Genomic DNA, 24,499 nt, shown 5'->3' with positions numbered 1-24,499 from the left:
GTATTCAAGCCAAAAATGCTTTCTCAGCTTAGATTTTGCTCAAAATGTATGAATTTGACCTAAGTATAGTGTGGAAACATGGTTTCACTTGTTTCATCATTCATTTCAGTCAGACGTGTTTTCTTGCAAAATCAGGCGATTTAGAGCGCTGGGAGCTTGTTTTAGGCAGTTAGAGCAGATTCATGTGTATTAAAGTCAAAAATGCTTCCTCAGCTTAGATTTTGCTCAAAATGTATGATTTTGACCTAAATATAGTGTGGAAACATGGTTTCACTTGTTTCATCATTCATTTCAGTCAGACGTGTTTTATTGCCAAATCAAGCGATTTAGAATGCTGGGAGCTTGTTTTAGGGAGTTAGAGCAGATTCATCTGTATTCAAGCCAAAAATGCTTTCTCAGCTTAGATTTTGCTCAAAATGTATGAATTTGACCTCAACATAGTGTGGAAACATGTTTTCACTTGTTTCATCATTCATTTCAGTCAGACGTGTTTTCTTGCGACATCAAGCGATTTAGAGCGCTGGGAGCTTGTTTTAGGGAGTTAGAGCAGATTCATGTGTATTCAAGCCAAAAATGCTTCCTCAGCTTAGATTTTGCTCAACATGTATGAAATTGACCTCAACATAGTGTGGAAACATGGTTTCACTTGTTTCATCATTCATTTCAGTCAGACGTCTTTTCTTGCAAAATCAAGCGATTTTGTGCGCTGGGAGCTTGTTTTAGGGAGTTAGAGCAGATTCATGTGTATTCAAGCCAAAAATGCTTTCTCAGCTTAGATTTTGCTCAAAATGTATGAATTTGACCTAAGTATACTGAGGAAACATTGTTTCACTTGTTTCATCATTCATTTCAGTCAGACGTGTTTTCTTGCGAAATCAAGCGATTTAGAGCGCTGGGAGCTTGTTTTAGGGAGTTAGAGCAGATTACGATGTATTCAAGCCAAAAATGCTTTCTCAGCTTAGATTTTGCTCAAAATGTATGAATTTGACCTCAACATAGTGTGGAAACATGGTTTCACTTGTTTCATCATTCATTTCAGTCAGACGTGTTTTCTTGCGAAATCAAGCGATTTAAAGCGCTGGGAGCTTGTTTTAGGGAGTTAGAGCAGATTCATGTGTATTCAAGCCAAAAATGCTTTCTCAGCTTAGATTTTGCTCAAAATGTATGAATTTGACCTAAGTATAGTGTGGAAACATGGTTTCACTTGTTTCATCATTAATTTCAGTCAGACGTCTTTTCTTGCAAAATCAAGCGATTTTGATCGCTTGGAGCTTGTTTTAGAGAGTTAGAGCAGATTCATCTTTATTCAAGCCAAAAATGCTTTCTCAGCTTAGATGTTGATCAAAATGTATGAATTTGACCTAAGTATAGTGTGGAAACATGGTTTCATCTTGTTTCATCATTCATTTCAGTCAAACGTCTTTTCTTGCCAAATCAAGCGATTTTGAGCGCTGGAACCTTGTTTTAGGGAGTTAGAGCAGATTCATCTTTATTCAAGCCAAAAATGCTTCCTCAGCTTAGGTTTTGCTCAAAATGTATGAATTTGACCTAAGTATAGTGTGGAAACATGGTTTCACTTGTTTCATCATTCATTTCAGTCAGACGTGTTTTCTTGCAAAATCAAGCGATTTAGAATGCTGGGAGCTTGTTTTAGGGAGTTAGAGCAGATTCATCTGTATTCAAGCCAAAAATGCTTTCTCAGCTTAGATTTTGCTCAAAATGTATGAATTTGACCTCAACATAGTGTGGAAACATGGTTTCACTTGTTTCATCATTCATTTCAGTCAGACGTGTTTTCTTGCGAAATCAAGCGATTTAGAGCGCTGGGAGCTTGTTTTAGGGAGTTAGAGCAGATTCATGTGTATTCAAGCCAAAAATGCTTTCTCAGCTTAGATTTTGCTCAAAATGTATGAATTTGACCTCAACATAGTGTGGAAACATGGTTTCACTTGTTTCATCATTCATTTCAGTCAGACGTCTTTTCTTGCAAAATCAAGCGATTTTGTGCGCTGGGAGCTTGTTTTAGGGAGTTAGAGCAGATTCATGTGTATTCAAGCCAAAAATGCTTTCTCAGCTTAGATTTTGCTCAAAATGTATGATTTTGACCTAAATATAGTGTGGAAACATGGTTTCATCTTGTTTCATCATTCATTTCAGTCAAACGTCTTTTCTTGCCAAATCAAGCGATTTTGAGCGCTGGAACCTTGTTTTAGGGAGTTAGAGCAGATTCATCTTTATTCAAGCCAAAAATGCTTCCTCAGCTTAGGTTTTGCTCAAAATGTATGAATTTGACCTAAGTATAGTGTGGAAACATGGTTTCACTTGTTTCATCATTCATTTCAGTCAGACGTGTTTTCTTGCAAAATCAAGCGATTTAGAATGCTGGGAGCTTGTTTTAGGGAGTTAGAGCAGATTCATCTGTATTCAAGCCAAAAATGCTTTCTCAGCTTAGATTTTGCTCAAAATGTATGAATTTGACCTCAACATAGTGTGGAAACATGTTTTCACTTGTTTCATCATTCATTTCAGTCAGACGTGTTTTCTTGCGACATCAAGCGATTTAGAGCGCTGGGAGCTTGTTTTAGGGAGTTAGAGCAGATTCATGTGTATTCAAGCCAAAAATGCTTTCTCAGCTTAGATTTTGCTCAAAATGTATGAATTTGACCTCAACATAGTGTGGAAACATGGTTTCACTTGTTTCATCATTCATTTCAGTCAGACGTCTTTTCTTGCAAAATCAAGCGATTTTGTGCGCTGGGAGCTTGTTTTAGGGAGTTAGAGCAGATTCATGTGTATTCAAGCCAAAAATGCTTTCTCAGCTTAGATTTTGCTCAAAATGTATGATTTTGACCTAAATATAGTGTGGAAACATGGTTTCATCTTGTTTCATCATTCATTTCAGTCAGACGTCTTTTCTTGCCAAATCAAGCGATTTAGAGCGCTGGGAGCTTGTTTTAGGGAGTTAGAGCAGATTCATCTGTATTCAAGCCAAAAATGCTTTCTCAGCTTAGATTTTGCTCAAAATGTATGAATTTGACCTCAACGTAGTATGGAAACATGGTTTCACTTGTTTCATCATTCATTTCAGTCAGAAGTCTTATTTGCAAAATCAAGCGATTTAGTGCGCTGGCAGCTTGTTTTAGGGAGATAGAGCAGATTCATGTGTATTCAAGCCAAAAATGCTTTCTCAGCTTAGATTTTGCTCAAAATGTATGAATTTGACCTCAACATAGTGTGGAAACATGTTTTCACTTGTTTCATCATTCATTTCAGTCAGACGTGTTTTCTTGCCAAATCAAGCGATTTAGAGCGCTGGGAGCTTGTTTTAGGGAGTTAGAGCAGATTCATCTGTATTCAAGCCAAAAATGCTTTCTCAGCTTAGATTTTGCTCAAAATGTATGAATTTGACCTAAGTATGGTGTGGAAACATGGTTTCACTGGTTTCATCATTCATTTCAGTCAGACGTCTTTTCTTGCCAAAACAAGCGATATAGAGTGCTGGGAGCTTGTTTTAGGGAGTTAGAGCAGATTCATCTGTATTCACGCCAAAAATGCTGTCTCAGCCTAGATTTTGCTCAAAATGTATGAATTTGACCTAAGTATAGTGTCGAAACATGGTTTCACTTGTTTCATCATTCATTTCAGTCAGACGTGTTTTCTTGCAAAATCAAGGGATTTTGATCGCTGGGAGCTTGTTTTAGGGAGTTAGAGCAGATTCATCTTTATTCAAGCCAAAAATGCTTTCTCAGCTTGGATGTTGATCAAAATGTATGAATTTGACCTAAGTATACTGTGGAAACAGGGTTTCACTTGTTTCATCATTCATTTCAGTCAGACGTCTTTTCTTGCCAAATCAAGCGATTTAGAGCGCTGGGAGCTTGTTTTAGGCAGTTAGAGCAGATTCATCTGTATTCAAGCCAAAAATGCTTTCTCAGCTTAGATTTTGCTCAAAATGTATGATTTTGACCTAAATATAGTGTGGAAACATGGTTTCACTTGTTTCATCATTCATTTCAGTCAGACGCCTTTTCTTGCCAAATCAAGCGATTTAGAGCGCTGCGAGCTTGTTTTAGAGAGTTAGAGCAGATTCATGTGTATTCAAGCCAAAAATGCTTTCTCAGCTTAGATTTTGCTCAAAATGTATGAATTTGACCTCAACATAGTGTGGAAACATGGTTTCACTTGTTTCATCATTCATTTCAGTCAGACGTGTTTTCTTGCGAAATCAAGCGATTTAGAGCGCTGGGTGATTGTTTTAGGGAGTTAGAGCAGATTCATGTGTATTCAAGCCAAAAATGCTTTCTCAGCTTAGATTTTGCTCAAAATGTATGAATTTGACCTAAGTATAGTGTGGAAACATGGTTTCACTTGTTTCATCATTAATTTCAGTCAGACGTCTTTTCTTGCAAAATCAAGCGATTTTGATCGCTTGGAGCTTGTTTTAGAGAGTTAGAGCAGATTCATCTTTATTCAAGCCAAAAATGCTTTCTCAGCTTAGATGTTGATCAAAATGTATGAATTTGACCTAAGTATAGTGTGGAAACATGGTTTCATCTTGTTTCATCATTCATTTCAGTCAAACGTCTTTTCTTGCCAAATCAAGCGATTTTGAGCGCTGGAACCTTGTTTTAGGGAGTTAGAGCAGATTCATCTTTATTCAAGCCAAAAATGCTTCCTCAGCTTAGGTTTTGCTCAAAATGTATGAATTTGACCTAAGTATAGTGTGGAAACATGGTTTCACTTGTTTCATCATTCATTTCAGTCAGACGTGTTTTCTTGCAAAATCAAGCGATTTAGAATGCTGGGAGCTTGTTTTAGGGAGTTAGAGCAGATTCATCTGTATTCAAGCCAAAAATGCTTTCTCAGCTTAGATTTTGCTCAAAATGTATGAATTTGACCTCAACATAGTGTGGAAACATGTTTTCACTTGTTTCATCATTCATTTCAGTCAGACGTGTTTTCTTGCGACATCAAGCGATTTAGAGCGCTGGGAGCTTGTTTTAGGGAGTTAGAGCAGATTCATGTGTATTCAAGCCAAAAATGCTTTCTCAGCTTAGATTTTGCTCAAAATGTATGAATTTGACCTCAACATAGTGTGGAAACATGGTTTCACTTGTTTCATCATTCATTTCAGTCAGACGTCTTTTCTTGCAAAATCAAGCGATTTTGTGCGCTGGGAGCTTGTTTTAGGGAGTTAGAGCAGATTCATGTGTATTCAAGCCAAAAATGCTTTCTCAGCTTAGATTTTGCTCAAAATGTATGATTTTGACCTAAATATAGTGTGGAAACATGGTTTCATCTTGTTTCATCATTCATTTCAGTCAAACGTCTTTTCTTGCCAAATCAAGCGATTTTGAGCGCTGGAACCTTGTTTTAGGGAGTTAGAGCAGATTCATCTTTATTCAAGCCAAAAATGCTTCCTCAGCTTAGGTTTTGCTCAAAATGTATGAATTTGACCTAAGTATAGTGTGGAAACATGGTTTCACTTGTTTCATCATTCATTTCAGTCAGACGTGTTTTCTTGCAAAATCAAGCGATTTAGAATGCTGGGAGCTTGTTTTAGGGAGTTAGAGCAGATTCATCTGTATTCAAGCCAAAAATGCTTTCTCAGCTTAGATTTTGCTCAAAATGTATGAATTTGACCTCAACATAGTGTGGAAACATGTTTTCACTTGTTTCATCATTCATTTCAGTCAGACGTGTTTTCTTGCGACATCAAGCGATTTAGAGCGCTGGGAGCTTGTTTTAGGGAGTTAGAGCAGATTCATGTGTATTCAAGCCAAAAATGCTTTCTCAGCTTAGATTTTGCTCAAAATGTATGAATTTGACCTCAACATAGTGTGGAAACATGGTTTCACTTGTTTCATCATTCATTTCAGTCAGACGTCTTTTCTTGCAAAATCAAGCGATTTTGTGCGCTGGGAGCTTGTTTTAGGGAGTTAGAGCAGATTCATGTGTATTCAAGCCAAAAATGCTTTCTCAGCTTAGATTTTGCTCAAAATGTATGATTTTGACCTAAATATAGTGTGGAAACATGGTTTCATCTTGTTTCATCATTCATTTCAGTCAGACGTCTTTTCTTGCCAAATCAAGCGATTTAGAGCGCTGGGAGCTTGTTTTAGGGAGTTAGAGCAGATTCATCTGTATTCAAGCCAAAAATGCTTTCTCAGCTTAGATTTTGCTCAAAATGTATGAATTTGACCTCAACGTAGTATGGAAACATGGTTTCACTTGTTTCATCATTCATTTCAGTCAGAAGTCTTATGTGCAAAATCAAGCGATTTAGAGTGCTGGGAGCTTGTTTTAGGGAGTTAGAGCAGATTCATGTGTATTCAAGCCAAAAATGCTTTCTCAGCTTAGATTTTGCTCAAAATGTATGAATTTGACCTCAACATAGTGTGGAAACATGGTTTCACTTGTTTCATCATTCATTTCAGTCAGACGTGTTTTCTTGCCAAATCAAGCGATTTAGAGCGCTGGGAGCTTGTTTTAGGGAGTTAGAGCAGATTCATCTGTATTCAAGCCAAAAATGCTTTCTCAGCTTAGATTTTGCTCAAAATGTATGAATTTGACCTAAGTATGGTGTGGAAACATGGTTTCACTTGTTTCATCATTCATTTCAGTCAGACGTGTTTTCTTGCCAAATCAAGCGATTTAGAATGCTGGGAGCTTGTTTTAGGGAGTTAGAGCAGATTCATGTGTATTCAAGCCAAAAATGCTTTCTCAGCTTAGATTTTGCTCAAAATGTATGAATTTGACCTAAGTATACTGAGGAAACATTGTTTCACTTGTTTCATCATTCATTTCAGTCAGACGTGTTTTCTTGCGAAATCAAGCGATTTAGAGCGCTGGGAGCTTGTTTTAGGGAGTTAGAGCAGATTCATGTGTATTCAAGCCAAAAATGCTTTCTCAGCTTAGATTTTGCTCAAAATGTATGAATTTGACCTCAACATAGTGTGGAAACATGGTTTCACTTGTTTCATCATTCATTTCAGTCAGACGTGTTTTCTTGCCAAATCAAGCGATTTAGAGCGCTGGGAGCTTGTTTTAGGGAGTTAGAGCAGATTCATGTGTATTCAAGCCAAAAATGCTTTCTCAGCTTAGATTTTGCTCAAAATGTATGATTTTGACCTAAATATAGTGTGGAAACATGGTTTCATCTTGTTTCATCATTCATTTCAGTCAGACGTCTTTTCTTGCCAAATCAAGCGATTTAGAGCGCTGGGAGCTTGTTTTAGGGAGTTAGAGCAGATTCATCTGTATTCAAGCCAAAAATGCTTTCTCAGCTTAGATTTTGCTCAAAATGTATGAATTTGACCTCAACGTAGTATGGAAACATGGTTTCACTTGTTTCATCATTCATTTCAGTCAGAAGTCTTATTTGCAAAATCAAGCGATTTAGTGCGCTGGCAGCTTGTTTTAGGGAGATAGAGCAGATTCATGTGTATTCAAGCCAAAAATGCTTTCTCAGCTTAGATTTTGCTCAAAATGTATGAATTTGACCTCAACATAGTGTGGAAACATGTTTTCACTTGTTTCATCATTCATTTCAGTCAGACGTGTTTTCTTGCCAAATCAAGCGATTTAGAGCGCTGGGAGCTTGTTTTAGGGAGTTAGAGCAGATTCATCTGTATTCAAGCCAAAAATGCTTTCTCAGCTTAGATTTTGCTCAAAATGTATGAATTTGACCTAAGTATGGTGTGGAAACATGGTTTCACTGGTTTCATCATTCATTTCAGTCAGACGTCTTTTCTTGCCAAAACAAGCGATATAGAGTGCTGGGAGCTTGTTTTAGGGAGTTAGAGCAGATTCATCTGTATTCACGCCAAAAATGCTGTCTCAGCCTAGATTTTGCTCAAAATGTATGAATTTGACCTAAGTATAGTGTCGAAACATGGTTTCACTTGTTTCATCATTCATTTCAGTCAGACGTGTTTTCTTGCAAAATCAAGGGATTTTGATCGCTGGGAGCTTGTTTTAGGGAGTTAGAGCAGATTCATCTTTATTCAAGCCAAAAATGCTTTCTCAGCTTGGATGTTGATCAAAATGTATGAATTTGACCTAAGTATACTGTGGAAACAGGGTTTCACTTGTTTCATCATTCATTTCAGTCAGACGTCTTTTCTTGCCAAATCAAGCGATTTAGAGCGCTGGGAGCTTGTTTTAGGCAGTTAGAGCAGATTCATCTGTATTCAAGCCAAAAATGCTTTCTCAGCTTAGATTTTGCTCAAAATGTATGATTTTGACCTAAATATAGTGTGGAAACATGGTTTCACTTGTTTCATCATTCATTTCAGTCAGACGCCTTTTCTTGCCAAATCAAGCGATTTAGAGCGCTGCGAGCTTGTTTTAGAGAGTTAGAGCAGATTCATGTGTATTCAAGCCAAAAATGCTTTCTCAGCTTAGATTTTGCTCAAAATGTATGAATTTGACCTCAACATAGTGTGGAAACATGGTTTCACTTGTTTCATCATTCATTTCAGTCAGACGTGTTTTCTTGCAAAATCAAGCGATTTTGATCGCTGGGAGCTTGTTTTAGGGAGTTAGAGCAGATTCATCTTTATTCACGCCAAAAATGCTTTCTCAGCTTAGATGGTGATCAAAATGTATGGATTTGACCTAAGTATACTGTGGAAACATGGTTTCATCTTGTTTCATCATTCATTTCAGTCAGACGTCTTTTCTTGCCAAATCAAGCGATTTAGAGCGCTGGGAGCTTGTTTTAGGGAGTTAGAGCAGATTCATCTGTACCCAGACAGCACGGTCGGTCTTACCGACGTCGGCAATTGGAGGGCACCAGCGGCAAAGTGTCGGCAGGGTTTTTTTCCCCCTGCACGCCAAATACATCTCGTCAGTTTAGGTGGGTAAACCATCGGCGGAATGAGTCTATGCCGCTCCAACATGCATGCGCACTCCGTAGATCGGCAGAGGAACCGTGAGGAACCGTTTTGCCGATCCCGCTTGTTTTTTTCTTTCTTTTTTTTTCCTTCCAAAAGTGCTTTTGGCTGCCTATCTAGCATCCATCCAGCGACAAGTCGGCATAAGGACGAAGGTATGTTGAGCTTGTGTAAAATCCGTATGCCATAATTTATGTGATGATATATGATATGATATGATATGATATGATATTTGGTAGAATGCATAGACAAATCCGGTTTAGGATAACTGTTTGGAGATACGTTAAGGTTAACGTTAACGGTTAGCGTTACACAAGATGTGTGGTTACGTTAGCCGCTTTCATACTGTATATGGCTAACTTAAAGGATAACACGTAAGTAAACTCATTGTAGAAGTGTTTTTGATCAGATATTGTATTCTATGACGTCTGTTGTGATTAAAAAATGCTTTAACGGGATGTGTTTTCAGCAAACGTTAGGTAGGTAGCTAGCGTTAACGTTAGCGTAATTAGCTTGCCACTTCGCTGGCCATAGCAGGGAGAGTCATGATAGCAGAGGTGAAGTTCAGCACTTCTTTTGAATCTTGTTCACAACCTCCCTTTTAGTAAACTATGTGTACACAGTGTTCTCAATGCTCGAGTTTATGTGTAGAGACACTGATACCTCAAGCTTAAAGGTGGCGCTTCGGACATAATTATGCTTTTAAACTAAAGTTTTACCCGGTACATTCACAAAAACATCTTCTACATTCACATTGCACAGTAGTCTAGATCACAACCTGGTCTAATACATATTTGTCATATTATGTATTGATTGCAGGGTCCTCAAATTGTCTATAAACTAATGCTCCCTACATGATTATCTGTTCCACAGGCAATGTTCAGTCCCACGCACATTCCTGATCCTGTCCAGTGTACAGCTCCAACACAGGTAAAACCTTGACCATCATCACCCTAATATGTAATCTATAATGTGGTTCTTAGCTGAAGTTCACTTTGGTCTCAGTCATGTGAAGTTTGTCATCAGGAACACAATATATGAGCAGATGGATCTAACTAGCTTACTACTCAAACATTACCTTACATAATAAAATCTACTGCTTCACCAGTCCCTTATTTAATCAAAATGTATATCCCTGTTTGTTCCCTACATTTACTATGTGTGTCTGTTTCACAGCAATGTACAGTTGCTCCCAACAGCTATTGTTTTTTACTGGATGTATTGTACACCTCAGCTGTGCTGTTGCCGTTTTTGTTGCTGTGCTGCTCAATAATGGAATAATAACCATAATTTAGGTCAAAATTGAAATCACAATTATTTAGCCTAAACCAGGGGTTCTCAACATTTTCTATCCCATAGCCCACCTAGACATACTTGTAACAGAACAGGGCCGGGTAAATAGCCTATTGTTAACATACTGTATGTGAATGTTGGCCTCTGCATGTCTCTAATTAATGATAACTCTAAAAAATTTTGAGCCCTGCCTTTAGGAAGACATACTGTACAAAAGAAAATGTGATTTTGACCTTTACTGTACTATTAATTTTGCATCAGGAAAGCCTATATCTTATAGTGGCCTTCGATGAAGGAGCGAGTGGACCGGTTGCAAGGGAATGGTTTACAGGTAGGCCAGGGCAATGTAGTGGAAATATTTATATTTGACAATCATTATAATGACCTAGATAAGGCTACAGGAGAACTCCATTGTCAACATCAGGTTAATGCTGGGATGGGCCCTCTGGTAGAGTGCATACTGGTCTGCTGTGGTTGGACAGTGTGTAATTGGGAGGGGAGGTAGATATTTCTCAACTGTCTATCACTGTCAATAAATGGTATTTTTTTATCACTCAGGCAAATATGATGGAGGCATGGCTTGGTGGCCTCCATATAAAGACTCATACAAAATACTCCAAAGTGTTTTAAAGAGGACTTCACCTAACCCATCTAAAGGATGGAAACAGTACTCTTGTCGAGTACTACATGAGACAAGTAAGGGTGGGGGGTTCTCATTGTACTTTCTATTTTGATGTTGTGATATAGAATTAATTGGTAACAAATGGCACTAAACATTGCCTACAGACTGCTTTGAAAGTGTCAGTAAGAGATGGGTCCTGTCCTGCCACACCTCTGATCTGAATACGGACAAAGAGGAGCTGCCAGCAGTTCGTCAGCGGAAAAAGTGAGTATCGTGTTGACTTTTTGATCATCCTCTTTGTAATCACACACGCCACCCATGTCATATTTCTCTCTGTTCGATGTGATCAATATGAAAACTAATCTTTGTAAAAACTTTTAATTTACAGACCATCGTGACTTAGATCATCATCACCATCACCACCATCATCCCCTGCATCGTGCCCTTCATCAGACTCCCAAAATGCACCACAAACATCACAGGCAAAGTAGAAGAGGAAAACGCACAACAAACCTTCCAAAAAAATCCCTCCTCCCCCTCCCCTCCTACGTATGGCTGGAAACAACATCAGAGCTGGTAAGTGGGATAACTATTTTGACCTTAAGTTTCCATATGTCCATTAGAAAATTAATTACATGGTCATACTTGTAATTATACCTGATAAGAATTTGTAATCTTTGTGTTTAAACATTTTTTGAATTTTAATCCTTGTTTTTTAAACGGCCATGACAGTGACAAACACAGAGCAACCTTCTGTAGCCCACCCAAGTTTCCATCAAAGGAGCAAGCCTAGTAAGAAGATTTTATGTGTATAATGCTGCACTTCTCATACAGCAAATATCAGATGTAGATATCGTAAGGTGCAAATCTTATGGTTGATGTGCCTTTAAATCTTTCTGTTGTAACCTTTTTTTTATCTTCTTGAAGTGTCACTGAGAAGAAAGCTGGCCCACCCTCCCACCTCTCGTTTAACTCCTCCAGCCCATCCCACATCATCGTATAGTGAAAGTAAGTGTCCCCTTTATAGTAAAATGCATCAGTTCCGTAAACTCATTGGTTTTATCAAGGATGAGGCTAAGCTACAGGCTTCACAACTAACGTTAATCACAACTGTCATTTCAACTAGGCTTTTGAGTTTAGTAGTGTGATTAGTAAGCCAAGGTTTTCTGTCTTTCCAAGAGACGGCAGTTAATACTCAAGAAGAGGTGCCGGGACTGGAGGACTGGAGGACTGAAGACTTTCCTGACTGTAAGCTAGAACACACGCAGAACACACTGACACACACACATTAACACACACACTCGCAAAGTCACACAGTTGCTGCTGATAGAAATGTGTGGCAGTTACTCAGCCCACTGACATCAGTTTATCTAATTGTGATAAACTTGACTTAATGTTCACTCCAATAATTTAGTTTTTCTGTATTTTCTAGTGACACCAGATAATAACGAAGGACTGTTGCAGCAGCCTCCACGCCACCCTCTTCCAGAGCTCCTTCAAAGGACTAACGATAGTAAGATATTTTACATGTAATGTATGATACTGCACTTCTTACTCAGAATATCAGACTGAGATAAATTTCAGAGCAATTCAATAGCAAATGGTTTAGGGCCAGATACTTGATATTAAAATTAAGCTTGATCTGGGCCATTTGAGGCCAGTCAGCAGGAGGAAACCTACACCAATATGCAGGGAAAGCAGTATGCAAGGAAAGCAGAAACCAAACAGTGTGTAACAAACATTCATGTATTTTTCCATTTAAGTGATTACATCAGTGAATGAGGACCTTCTTACTGAATGTAAGTTTCCGTTAAATATGTTATGTATTGGGTCTTTAAACTTGTGGCTGTAAGCACACTTGAAAAGTTTGAGAGCAAAAAGCCTACTTCCTGTTTGGCAGTTTCACCATCTAATTTTATCATTTCATAGTGACAACTGTTAATTGGCAGCAGGAAGCTGAATATGAAGGGTTGGGCTCTCCTGAACGTAAGTTATTTAGCATGCAGATGGAGAAAACACACACACACACAAAATACACAGCACAGTCCAAGGCGAAACCAGTCGCTTTGGTAAAATTTAGAAAATTAAGTTATGGGGCTCGCATGAACGGCCATAAACTAAGCTTTCCAACGATATGTATAAGATAAGATGTGTCATTCATTGTCATTATTATTACTATATCGAGGGTATTGCAAAACGTATCGCTAAGATAACAGCATACGCCAGAAGAGGAGAAAATCACCTGTTTAAGTAAATTGTCACGTTCGACTGGTTTCGCCTTGCAGGGTCACATATGATCTGACACTGATTACCTGAAAGAATCATTAATCTTTGTTTTAACATTTTTAATTTTTGTGTTTCAAGTGTCCCCTCCATCCTGTCCAGACCTTCCACATAGGATCCCTCAAAGTAAGATATATTTTAGTGTATGATGCGTTTTATGTGTCTGTACTTCTTACTCTTTGTTTTAACCTTTTTAATCTTTGTGTTTCAAGTGTCCCCTCTATCCCGTCCAGACCCTCCACATAGGATCCCTCAAAGTAAGACATATTGCAGTGTATGATGCGTTTTATGTGTCTGTACTTCTTACTCTGTGTTATGGTAGGCTAGAGGCTGAGACATATGGGGCGTTCTATTTGTCCACCGAACTCGTTTTCCGAGTCGTTTTCCCGAGTTACGAACCGGAAGTCGCAAACAGAACGCCCCCGAGGTCGTATATACAAGTCGTCAACTCGTCGAGGCTCAGAGGACCCCGAGTTCAGTTTCCAAGATGGCTACCACAAGCATCACACGTAGTAAACATTGTGGTTTAAGCACTTTTGTCTTTGTTGTAACCAAATGTAGAAGTCGTACACATAGCAGTGTATACGGTTACCCAATAGGCATGTCGCTACAGCTAAATACCGCTTAATAAGTTATTTTGTAGCTTGTGCAGTTTAAATTGGCTAGAGACGCTCCATGTTGCTATGACAACAATGCCGAGTCTTGAGCAGAAAGCAGAGCATCGTTAACGTTAATCAAAACGGAATATTCAGATATCAAACTGTGACATATGTTTGTGTAATATGTAGTGAACATGTGAAATCCGCCGTGGTCGCACTGTAAACGAGATCAACACTGTAAACATATTTTCTCCGACCTGTCGTGTTGTGTACAAAACAGAACGCAAAACCCAACTTGTTTTCCGAGACGGATGTGACGTCACTCCCGAGTTGCAAGTCACGCTTACAAGACAAATAGCACGCACCAATAGATTGCACTTGGTAGTCACTGCCTGTTTCGGTTTTAATTTGGGTAGGAAGTCTCTCTCTCTCTCTCTCTCTCTCTCTCTCTCTCTCACACACACACACACACACACACACACACACACACACACACATACACATACAGTTTTATTAAAAAACAAGACACATTTCATACATTGTATTTTTGTTGACAACTATATTTTTTCTGTTTTCCACATGTCAAAGATTTCCCAGATCAGCTCCTGCTGGATGCACAGGTATTTTGGACAGGTTCTCTCTGCTGTTGTCGGTACACTACTGTATTATGAGCATTGCTTGTTAATTGTTTTTTGTATAATTTTGTATATTTTCTTCCTGTACTTTCCTCAGCTGTTGAAAGGCTCCTTTTGGAGCAGGTCGGAGAACTGCAGCTCAAAATGGATTACGTCATCAAACTACTGCAAAAAAATAATTCAGTTCCACATGACGACTTCAATTTGAACATGCTACCGCTGCTTACCCTGCAAGACCTGGAAAATTTTGATGAAAAGCTTCAGACCGATAGTACCTTTAAGAAGAAAGTGGTATGTCCCGTCTGTGTCTATCTCTAAAGCACAAACGCCCTGATTTATCGTCAGATAAGACACCTATACATAGAGTATAGATACTCTTTTGATTCCGTGAGGGAAATTTGATCTCTGCATTTATCCCATCCGTGATTAGTGAAGCACACAGAGCACACAGTGAGGTGAAGCACACACTAACCCAGAGCAGTGAGCTGCCTGTTACAGTGGCGCTTGGGAAGCAGTGAGGGGTTAGGTTCCTTGCTCAAGGGCACTTCAACCATGGATGTGGGCATGGGAGAGCAGTGCTTCAAAGACAATGTAATACAGCAGGTTGTGAAATGGAGTTAGTCAAATTTAACTTTTACTTTACAGATAACTAAACTGTCATTGTCTGGTGGAAAGAATCTAAAAGAAACAGTCTGGAGAATCTGTACAAAGATATTTCATCAGCGTCTTTCAACCCAGCTGAACTGGTGTGGTAGGGGACAGAAGACAGGCCTTAAATCAAGGCCTATTCATCATGTACTCCTGAGTAAGTCCTACAATGTGTTGAAGCAACATTCTTTCCCTATTCAACCCATATGTGGTGTCTGTATTTATATCAGTTGTTCTCATTTATATACTGTCCTCACACTATTCTCAACCAGTTGTCTTAAGTTTTTTTTTGTTTTTTTGTAAAATGCTCTGACTTTTCTTAATTTTCTTTATAGAAACAATCAAACGAATATATAGACTTTTGTGCTACTGCCTTATTTTTTCCCCCTGTTGCTTTATTTTTTTTGTTTAGGTGCTGTGTTAAAAGATCCTGCCCAACAAAACTCCACTGAGGCTGATGTCGAATTGACAGTGAGAAACTGGCTGCGGCTGAGCAGGGACAGGAATGGGGGGCGGCAAAGGCGAGGCGAGCAAAATAATTGACTGGACTGAACTGACTAACTGACTGACTATTTTTCTTTTGATCTGACTGACTATTTTCTTTTAAACTGACTGACTATTTTGGAGGGAGTTTCTTCCCGTGAGGACACTGGGTTACAGTGGCCCTCACAACCCACCCCGATCCCCCCTTCCCGTGAGGATGGACACTGGTTTTCAGCGGCCCTCACAACCCACCCCCATCCCCCCTTCCCGTGAGGATGGACACTGGTTTTCAGCGGCCCTCACAACCCCACACCACCACCCCACCCCTTTCTAGTGTACATATTGTATGTAGTTCTCTGCAAACCTATGGTGGCATCATGCCTTCAGTGTGTCTTGAACAACCACATATAAAAGGTTGCACATATTATATTGATATTTTATCGTATTTGACTGTATATTTATGAGTGAAGTTACCAACACAATAAATTGGCCGTAACACACTCACCCATTTTAGAATCACATTCCCTCTCTCTGTCTCTCTCTCTCACTCACAAACACACATACAGACACAGGGAGAGAATGTTAACTTGTGTCTTTATTATTTTGTCAGAATGCATCAGAGTGCTTCGTTTGTATGTGAAAATCACAAAAAATTCACCAGCTGCCACTGATCATGAGTTATAGTAATACTAACCCACTCTATTTCTCTCTTTCTTCCCCTCTTAACCTCAAGGATGTTTAGACATTGATTTAGTTAAGTTAAATCACAAAAACAAACAAACAAAAAAAAAAAAACGAGCAACCACCCCCATGTGTGAGTGTGTTAAAATAAATGTTTTGATACTACTTTTGCAAAAACGAAGTAAAAATAAATATTCACGGTCATCTCCCAGTGCCCTCCTGTTTTGTAATTTCTCCTGGAAATCTCCTGTACCCTAATTTGCAAGACCATGTTACTGACATTTCCCAGGTTGTCAGATTGTGTATGAAATACACCCTACACATAAACAATCACTTAGTTTCAGTTTAAACTTTTTTGTAATAAAACCTGGTAACTCTTGTGTCCTTGGAACATAATCTGATAGCAGTTAGCCTAAACAAATCAATAAGACCTAATATAACGGTGGGATCCTACTAGAGCGGTGAAAACCATTCAGACGCTTCGCTCCCTTTGACTTAACTTTGGAACAGCTGATTTTCAAGCATGCTGTGGCGTTTCCAGCGATGCAGCCGAAAATCAGCTGTTCCGGTGTCAAGTCAATGGGAGAGCGGGGTGAGCGAATGCTTTCCTCGCTCTAGTGGGATCGTGCCGCATAGGTCATAGCCTAATAATTAGCTCGGGTTTACGTTGGCTCACGGTCGGCGATCATTTAGTTTACGTTGGCTCACGATCTGTGATAATTCTAATGCCGACGTCTTCCCGACATCTTGCCTATTAGCTACCGATCTCCATAAGACGTCTCGCCGATGCACTTTATGTCGGGCAGGAACACGCGCCCCGACGTCGGCAAGACGTAATTTGTTGTCTGGGTATTCAAGCCAAAAATGCTTTCTCAGCTTAAATTTTGCTCAGAATGTATGAATTTGACCTCAACATAGTGTGGAAACATGGTTTCACTTGTTTCATCATTCATTTCAGCCAGACGTCTTTTCTTACCAAATCAAGCGATTTAGAGCGCTGGGAGCTTGTTTTGGGGAGTTAGAGCAGATTCATCTGTATTCAAGCCAAAAATGCTTTCTCAGCTTACATTTTGCTCAAAATGTATGATTTTGACCTAAATATACTGTGGAAACATGGTTTCACTTGTTTCATCATTCATTTCAGTCAGACGTCTTTTGTTGTCAAATCAAGCGATTTAGAGCGCTGGGAGCTTGTTTTAGGCAGTTAGAGCAGATTATGCTGTATTCAAGCCAAAAATGCTTTCACAGCTTAAATTTTGCTCAACATGTATGAATTTGACCTAAACAGAATGTGGAAACATGGTTTCACTTGTTTAATCATTCATTTCAGTCAGACGTCCTTTCTTGCCAAATCAAGCGATTTAGAGTGCTGGGAGCTTGTTTTAGGCAGTAAGAGCAGATTCATCTGTATTCAAGCCAAAAATGCTTTCTCAGCTTACATTTTGCTCAAAATGTATGGATTTGACCTAAATATAGTGTGGAAACATGGTTTCACTTGTTTCATCATTCATTTCAGTCAGACGTCTTTTCTTGCCAAATCAAACGATTTAGAGCGCTGGGAGCTTGTTTTAGGCAGTTAGAGCAGATCAAGCTGTATTCAAGCCAAAAATGCTTTCTTAGCTTAGATTTTGCTCAAAATGTATGAATTTGACCTAAACATAATGTGCAAACATGGTTTCACTTGTTTCATCATTCATTTCAGTCAGACGTCTTTTCTTGCCAAATCAAGCGATTTATAGCGCTGGGAGCTTGTTTTAGGGAGTTAGAGAAGATGAAGCTGTATTCAAGCCAAAAATGCTTTCTCAGCTTAGATTTTGCTCAAAATGTATGAATTTGACCTAAATATAGTGTGGAAACATGGTTTCACTTGTTTCATCATTCATTTCAGTCAGACGTCCTTTCTTGCCAAATCAAGCGATTTAGAGCGCTGGGAGCTTGTTTTAGGCAGTAAGAGCAGATTCATCTGTATTCAAGCCAAAAATGCTTTCTCAGCTTACATTTTGCTCAAAATGTATGAATTTGACCTAAGTATAGTGTGGAAACATGGTTTCACTTGTTTCATCATTCATTTCAGTCAGACGTGTTTTCTTGTCAAATCAAGCGATTTAGAGCGCTGGGAGCTTGTTTTAGGCAGTTAGAGCAGATTCATCTGTATTCAAGCCAAAAATGCTTCCTCAGCTTTCATTTTGCTCAAAATGTATGAATTTGAACTAAACATAATGTGCAAACATGGTTTCACTTGTTTCATCATTCATTTCAGTCAGACGTCTTTTCTTGCCAAATCAAGCGATTTATAGCGCTGGGAGCTTGTTTTAGGGAGTTAGAGAAGATGAAGCTGTATTCAAGCCAAAAATGCTTTCTCAGCTTACATTTTGCTCAAAATGTATGAATTTGACCTAAGTATAGTGTGGAAACATGGTTTCACTTGTTTCATCATTCATTTCAGTCAGACGTGTTTTCTTGTCAAATCAAGCGATTTAGAGCGCTGGGAGCTTGTTTTAGGCAGTTAGAGCAGATTCATCTGTATTCAAGCCAAAAATGCTTCCTCAGCTTTCATTTTGCTCAAAATGTATGAATTTGAACTAAACATAATGTGGAAACATGGTTTCACTTGTTTCAGCATTCATTTCAGTCAGACGTCCTTTCTTGCCAAATCAAGCGATTTAGAGCGCTGGGAGCTTGTTTTAGGCAGTTAGAGCAGATTCATCTGTATTCAACCAAAAAATGCTTTCTCAGCTTACATTTTGCTCAAAATGTATGAATTTGACCTAAACATCATGTGGAAACATAGTTTCACTTGTTTCATCATTCATTTAAGTCAGACATCCTTTCTTCCCAAATCAAGCTATTTAGAGTGCTGGGAGCTTGTTTTAGGCAGTTAGAGCAGATCAAGCTGTATTTAAGCCAAAAATGCTTTCTCAGCTTAGATTTTGCTCAAAATGTATGAATTTGACCTAACCATAGTGTGGAAACATGGTTTCACTTGTTTCATCATTCATTTCAGTCAGATGTCTTTTCTTGCCAAATCAAGCGATTTAGAGCGCTGGGAGCTTGTTTTAGGGAGTTAGAGCAGATTCATCTGTATTCAAGCCAAAAATGCTTTCTCAGCTTAGATTTTGCTCAAAATGTATGAATTTGACCTAAATATAGTGTGGAAACATGGTTTCACTTGTTTCATCATTCATTTCAGTCAGACATTCTTTCTTGCCAAATCAAGCTATTTAGAGCGCGGGGAGCTCGTTTTAGGCAGTTAGAGCAGATCAAGCTGTATTCAAGCCAAAAATGCTTTCTCAGCTCAGATTTTGCTCAAAATGTATGAATTTCACCTAAATATAGTGTGGAAATATGGTTTCACTTGTTTCATCATTCATTTCAGTCAGACGTCTTTTCTTGCCAAATCAAGCGATTTAGAGCGCTGGGAGCTTGTTTCAGGCAGTTAGAGCAGATGAAGCTTTATTCAAGCCAAAAAGGCTTTCTCAGCTTAGATTTTGCTCAAAATGTATGAATTTGACCTAAACATAGTGTGGAAACATGGTTTCACTTGTTTCATCATTGTTTTCATTAAGACGTCTTTTCTTGCCAAATCAAGCGACTTAGATCGCTGGGAGCTTGTTTTAAGGAGTTAGAGCAGATTCATCTGTATTCAAGACAAAAATGCTTTCTCAGCTTAGATTTTGCTCAAAATGTATGAATTTGACCTAAACATAGTTTGGAAACATGGTTTCACTTGTTTCATCATTCATTTCAGTCAGACGTCTTTTCTTGCCAAATCAAGGGATTTAGAGCGCTGGGAGCTTGTTTTAGGGAGTTAGAGCAGATTCATCTGTATTTAAGCCAAAAATGCTTTCTCAGCTTAGATTTTGCTCAAAATGTATGAATTTGACCTAAACATAGTGTGGAAACATGGTTTCACATGTTTCATCATTCATTTCAGTCAGACGTCTTTACTTGCCAAATCAAGCGATTTAGAATGCTGGGAGCTTGTTTTAGGCAGTTAGAGCAGATTAAGCTGCATTCGAGCCAAAAATGCTTTCTCAGCTTAGATTTTGCTCAAAATGTATGAATTAGACCTAAACATAGTGTGGAAACATGGTTTCACTTGTTTCATCATTCATTTCAGTCAGACGTCTTTTCTTGCCAAATCAAGCGATTTAGAGCGCTTGGAGCTCTTTTTAGGCAGTTAGAGCAGATGAAGCTGTATTCATGCCAAAAATGCTTTCTCAGCTTAGATTTTGCTCAAAATGTATGAATTAAGCTCTTCCTGCCCTCTTACAACTTTTTGGCCTTTTCAGTCTTTTTTCACCTTTTTAATCTCTTTCAGACCTCTTACTCTACAGCTTTTAGGCTTCTCAGATATTCATCTTTCTGCCTTTTCAACTCCTTCAAACATCCCGCTTCATGTTCAGCTATGAAAATGTTCAACTTTTCAAACTCTTTCAACCCTCTTCAACTTTTCTGTCTATTCATTTTATTAAATGTTCATCTTTCTACCTTTTCACCTCCTTCAAACATTAAGCTTCATGTTCAGCTACAGAAACCATTTAGCTATCAATATGTTCAACTTTTTAGGTTCGTTCGGGCTTTAACTTTTCAACTTTGTAAGCTTTTCATCTTTTTCATCTTTTCAGCAGTACATTCAGCATATTGCAGGAGTTTGTCAGACGTTTTCCCATTCATCCTTATGGGGACATTTTCATTTTTGGATCTGCTCCTTCTCCAGCATGTGTGCAACCATTGTAAGCTCTTTATGCCTTCATTCTTTCACCTCTTCTGCCTTTTTCCACCTTTTAAAGCTCTTTCTGCCCTCTTACTCTACTCTTATTCATCTTTCTGCCTTTTTCATCTCATTAAAATATTCTTTACAGAAATTTAAAGGACATCACCGTGTTCAGCAATCTCTCCTGTTATTCATCACAGTTTGGCAGGCGTTTGCCCATTCTTTCTTATGGGAACATTGTCATCTTCAGCTCTGCTGCTGCTCCAGCACGTGTGCAGCCATTTTAAGCTCTTTCTGCCCTCTTAGTCTATAACTATTCTGCCTTTCCAGTATTTTTTCACCTTTTAAAGCTTTTTCAGCCCTCTTAAGCCACAGATGAAACTTGGCACACAGCATCTGTGGACCCTCTTGACAAAAAGTTATTAAAAGAATTTTGATAGGCCAAACAATACTCAAGTAATTAAATAACAATTTCCTGCAGATTTCCTGCCAAACAGGAAGTGTTGGATATCTCCACAATGGTGTGTCCAAATGACATGAAACTTGAGATATTACTTTGACATGACTTCCTGAGGATGTGTCCAAAAGTATAGGTGATGACCACAAGGTGGCGCTCTTTAAAATCTAAGTTTATATCTCGACATCGGTTGAGCGGATTGACACCAAACTTGGTATAATCATTACCACTGCCCTTTTGAGGATATCTGACAAAGGACTTAGCAATCGGCCACTAGGTGGCACTGTGGTGCCAGTTTAATTTTATATTTGGCCCTGTGCCCACACCTTAACACTTATGGAAATGAAATTCATAGGGCTGGTATAGAGCCCCTGCAACTTACACACCAAAAATGACCAGCAGGTGGCGCTATTTTCCACGTGAAAGCGTTTTTGGCCCATAAGTCACACATAATGTGGCAGACATTGTTAAACCTTATATCTACATTTTCCCTGCATTCAGCTGAATTATTTGGTGTAGGCCACGCCCACTTTTGCCTTAACTTTCCATTCGCAAAATTGCAACAAATGCAAAACTTACGTTTTCGAACTCCTCCTAGGCAGTTTGACTAATTTGCACTAAACTTTGCGTGAAGCATCTGTGGACCCTCCTGACAAAAAGTTATCAAAAGAATTTTGATAGTCCATAAAACGCCCAAAATTTAAAACAACAAATTCCTGCATATTGTGTTGAAAGCAGACAATATTGTACATCTTAACAAATGATGTACTGTCTGATTATCACGTAAATGTTCATAATTGTGTTCCATGGACTGATGAGGCTTTGTGTAAAATTTGGTGCAAATCGGCCAATAGGTGACGATTTGGTCGCAGTCTAATTAGTTTGAATGGAAAGTAAATGGGAAAATCTTAAAATCTTCTTCTAAACTCATCGCCTTTCAACCTCTTGTTGTGCTTCATGCTTTGAGCTACAGAAGACCTTGAACTGTTGGGCATGTATTCAGTTTCTGAAAATCTTTAACGGTTTTCAAACCATCACAGTTTTGGTTTTAAGGATTTTTAGGCCGTCTTGTGATTTTATAATGGGTGTGTATTGCATGAGCTAGAGTGCGTGACATCATCGCTAGAGTGTAGAGCAGCTGGAAGAACTGGAGAAAAAATTCTCTTCAGCTACTGGACGATGATACTTTCAGCTTCTTCCTGAAACTATTTCATTGCATTATGCCTCATGTGGACATTTTCGTCAGCCAGCTCCAGAAGTGGACCATCAACTCAGTCTTTGTCTGGGGAATCGTGCAGCAGTACACGCACTTATTCTGACTTAAGCATGCATTACTTAATACCAGCGAGAGCAGGCCACCAAATTATAAAGAAACAGCTTCTTCAAGGCGTTGCATGCAGAAGCCCTGACGGCAGCATGCCCCGAGGTGCGTGGACTGCGAGGGCCCGTCCAACGCTGCTCGCAGCTTTAATTTTTGTTTGTTTTTTCTGTTTTCATACAAGAATATTAACACAAGCTAAAAGCTGTATTTCATATCTAATTGTGTAGATTGTGACTAGTATTTAATACTCCCTTCTGTCTACTGAAAAACACATTTCTCCTGTTTGTGATAAGATGTGATTAAATGCCTTTCTATATCATACTTTAGATGTACCATACACTTTTACAAACTACCTTTATTAAATAGAAAAGGAAGCATTTTCATACATGACTAGTTTTGCTTTTGGTAATAAATGTGCATTCAGATGTTGATAAAATCCCGTACATTTGTTGAAGTTATTGTTATCTTGTGTGTTATATTCATCATGTCATAGTAATTCTTTGTTCTTAGGAATAAACGATTTGATACTGTGTAGTATAAATTTTTTTTTAATTATCATTTATAGTAATTATTTTAACATAGAATTATTTGAAGAAATACTGTGCCCAAAAACACACAAATTATGACAAGTACAGATGTTTAACTTGTGTCTGTTATGATATTAACTTGTTGCTAACACTGACTCGTAATATTTGAGAGACATTTATCTTTTTATTGCCTATTGTCTTTGGTAAGATTAAAGGGTTCCTGTACTGAGAGTGACCACTGACAGCTGAGAGTGACCATCATCCTTCATCCATTGCCCTCAACCTTCACAGAGCAGTATCACCACATCACCTACACACACACAATCACCACATCTTCATCATTTTCTCAAATTTCATTCTACATATAAGATTATATTAGGTTGTCTTAGATTAGTTTAGTTTACATTAGGTGGTTTAGGTTTAGGTCAGTTTGACAAGCATTTCTCTTGTGATTTTTCTCTTGTTTTTAACTTCTACCAACAGGATGCCAAGGAAGTCGAGGCGGTCTGTGGTGTTGAAGCAGCGCTGGAAGAAGCTCAACCTGGAAGAGCTGAGGTCTTCCCCCACCCCCCACCCCCGGAGGTACTTACACAGTAGATAAGCCTCTGTGTTGCAGTGACAACTGTCTACATGAAAATGGCTGTAGAAATGTTACATCTATTGCTTTCTCCTGAACTGCTGAGTTCTGAATGTCTGCCATGTCTTTTGATGTTAATGTTTCATCAGACGGTGTCCCCCCCGGCTGGAGAGGAGCCTTCCAGAGGGTCAAGGACCAAGAGGACCAGGGAGACCCACCCCCCCTGCTCCCGAGCTCCAGTCGGCAACGTATGTTCCTACCTCACACACACACAATGAGACATGTTTTATTATATTTTGTTTTAACTTGTATGTCTTCATCTTATGCTTGTTGCTATGATTATCGTTAATTAATTATTTTTTTTTTGTCTTTAATCTGTCATCAGGCAGTTGGATCTTCACCCCCAGCCAAGCCTTTCTGGAGCCCGGAGGATGTGCAAGTTCGTGCACGTAAGTATCTACTTGTTTTATCCCTAAATGATCAATAAATTAATTCATCATCAATATTGAACTTTTTAAACAGGTTTTCCTGTACTTTTTTACTGGTATTAACAAATGATTGCTGATATTTCCTAGTAGCCTTTCCTTCATCAGTTTAACCTTTTATCTGTTTTGTACTTTACCAAACAGGCCACGGTACCGGTTACCGCCATCGGGTGAAGACATGGCCAGCTTCGAAGCTCACTGGACGGAGCCACCAGTTGGTCATCCCACCTAAGTCTCCTGGCAAGCAGGTGCTATTATTGTCCAGTTTATGAAG

At 38.8% G+C, this 24,499-nt stretch overlaps 1 protein-coding gene across 4 annotated transcripts; it reads left to right on the top strand.

Annotated features, from left to right (window-relative positions):
* The first annotated feature begins 8,745 nt into the window (after positions 1-8,745).
* On the top strand, positions 8,746-16,345 carry LOC119028018. Of its 4 annotated transcripts, none has more exons than XM_037113477.1 (18): positions 8,746-9,052; positions 9,771-9,827; positions 10,452-10,521; positions 10,749-10,886; positions 10,977-11,076; positions 11,201-11,388; positions 11,545-11,604; positions 11,740-11,820; positions 11,992-12,060; positions 12,245-12,325; positions 12,576-12,611; positions 12,742-12,798; positions 13,177-13,221; positions 13,308-13,352; positions 14,283-14,314; positions 14,427-14,620; positions 14,975-15,134; positions 15,390-16,345. In XM_037113477.1, the coding sequence occupies exons 6-16, from the start codon at positions 11,364-11,366 to the stop codon at positions 14,535-14,537; spliced, it is 642 nt and encodes a 213-aa protein (XP_036969372.1). In that variant the 5' UTR covers positions 8,746-9,052; positions 9,771-9,827; positions 10,452-10,521; positions 10,749-10,886; positions 10,977-11,076; positions 11,201-11,363; the 3' UTR covers positions 14,538-14,620; positions 14,975-15,134; positions 15,390-16,345. The 4 variants fall into 4 exon arrangements, with proteins under 4 accessions (XP_036969372.1, XP_036969374.1, XP_036969375.1 ...); XM_037113478.1 differs by lacking the exon at positions 8,746-9,052 and adding an exon at positions 9,211-9,271; XM_037113479.1 differs by lacking the exon at positions 10,452-10,521.
* Positions 16,346-24,499: the final 8,154 nt, after the last annotated feature.

The sequence above is a fragment of the Acanthopagrus latus genome, chromosome 11, assembly GCF_904848185.1.
Source record: "Acanthopagrus latus isolate v.2019 chromosome 11, fAcaLat1.1, whole genome shotgun sequence".
Lineage (NCBI taxonomy): Eukaryota > Metazoa > Chordata > Actinopteri > Spariformes > Sparidae > Acanthopagrus > Acanthopagrus latus.
The sequence above is the reverse complement of the archived record's forward strand: the minus strand, read 5'-3'. Positions and strand labels throughout refer to the sequence as shown.

Coding starts and splice junctions, on each gene's coding strand:
- LOC119028018 (XM_037113479.1), top strand. CDS start 11,364: ATGGCTGGAAACAACATCAGAGCTG. Junction 11,605..11,739: donor CCATCAAAGGAGCAAGCCTA/GTAAGAAGATTT, acceptor ATCTTCTTGAAG/TGTCACTGAGAAGAAAGCTG. Junction 13,222..13,307: donor TCCACATAGGATCCCTCAAA/GTAAGATATATT, acceptor TTGTGTTTCAAG/TGTCCCCTCTATCCCGTCCA.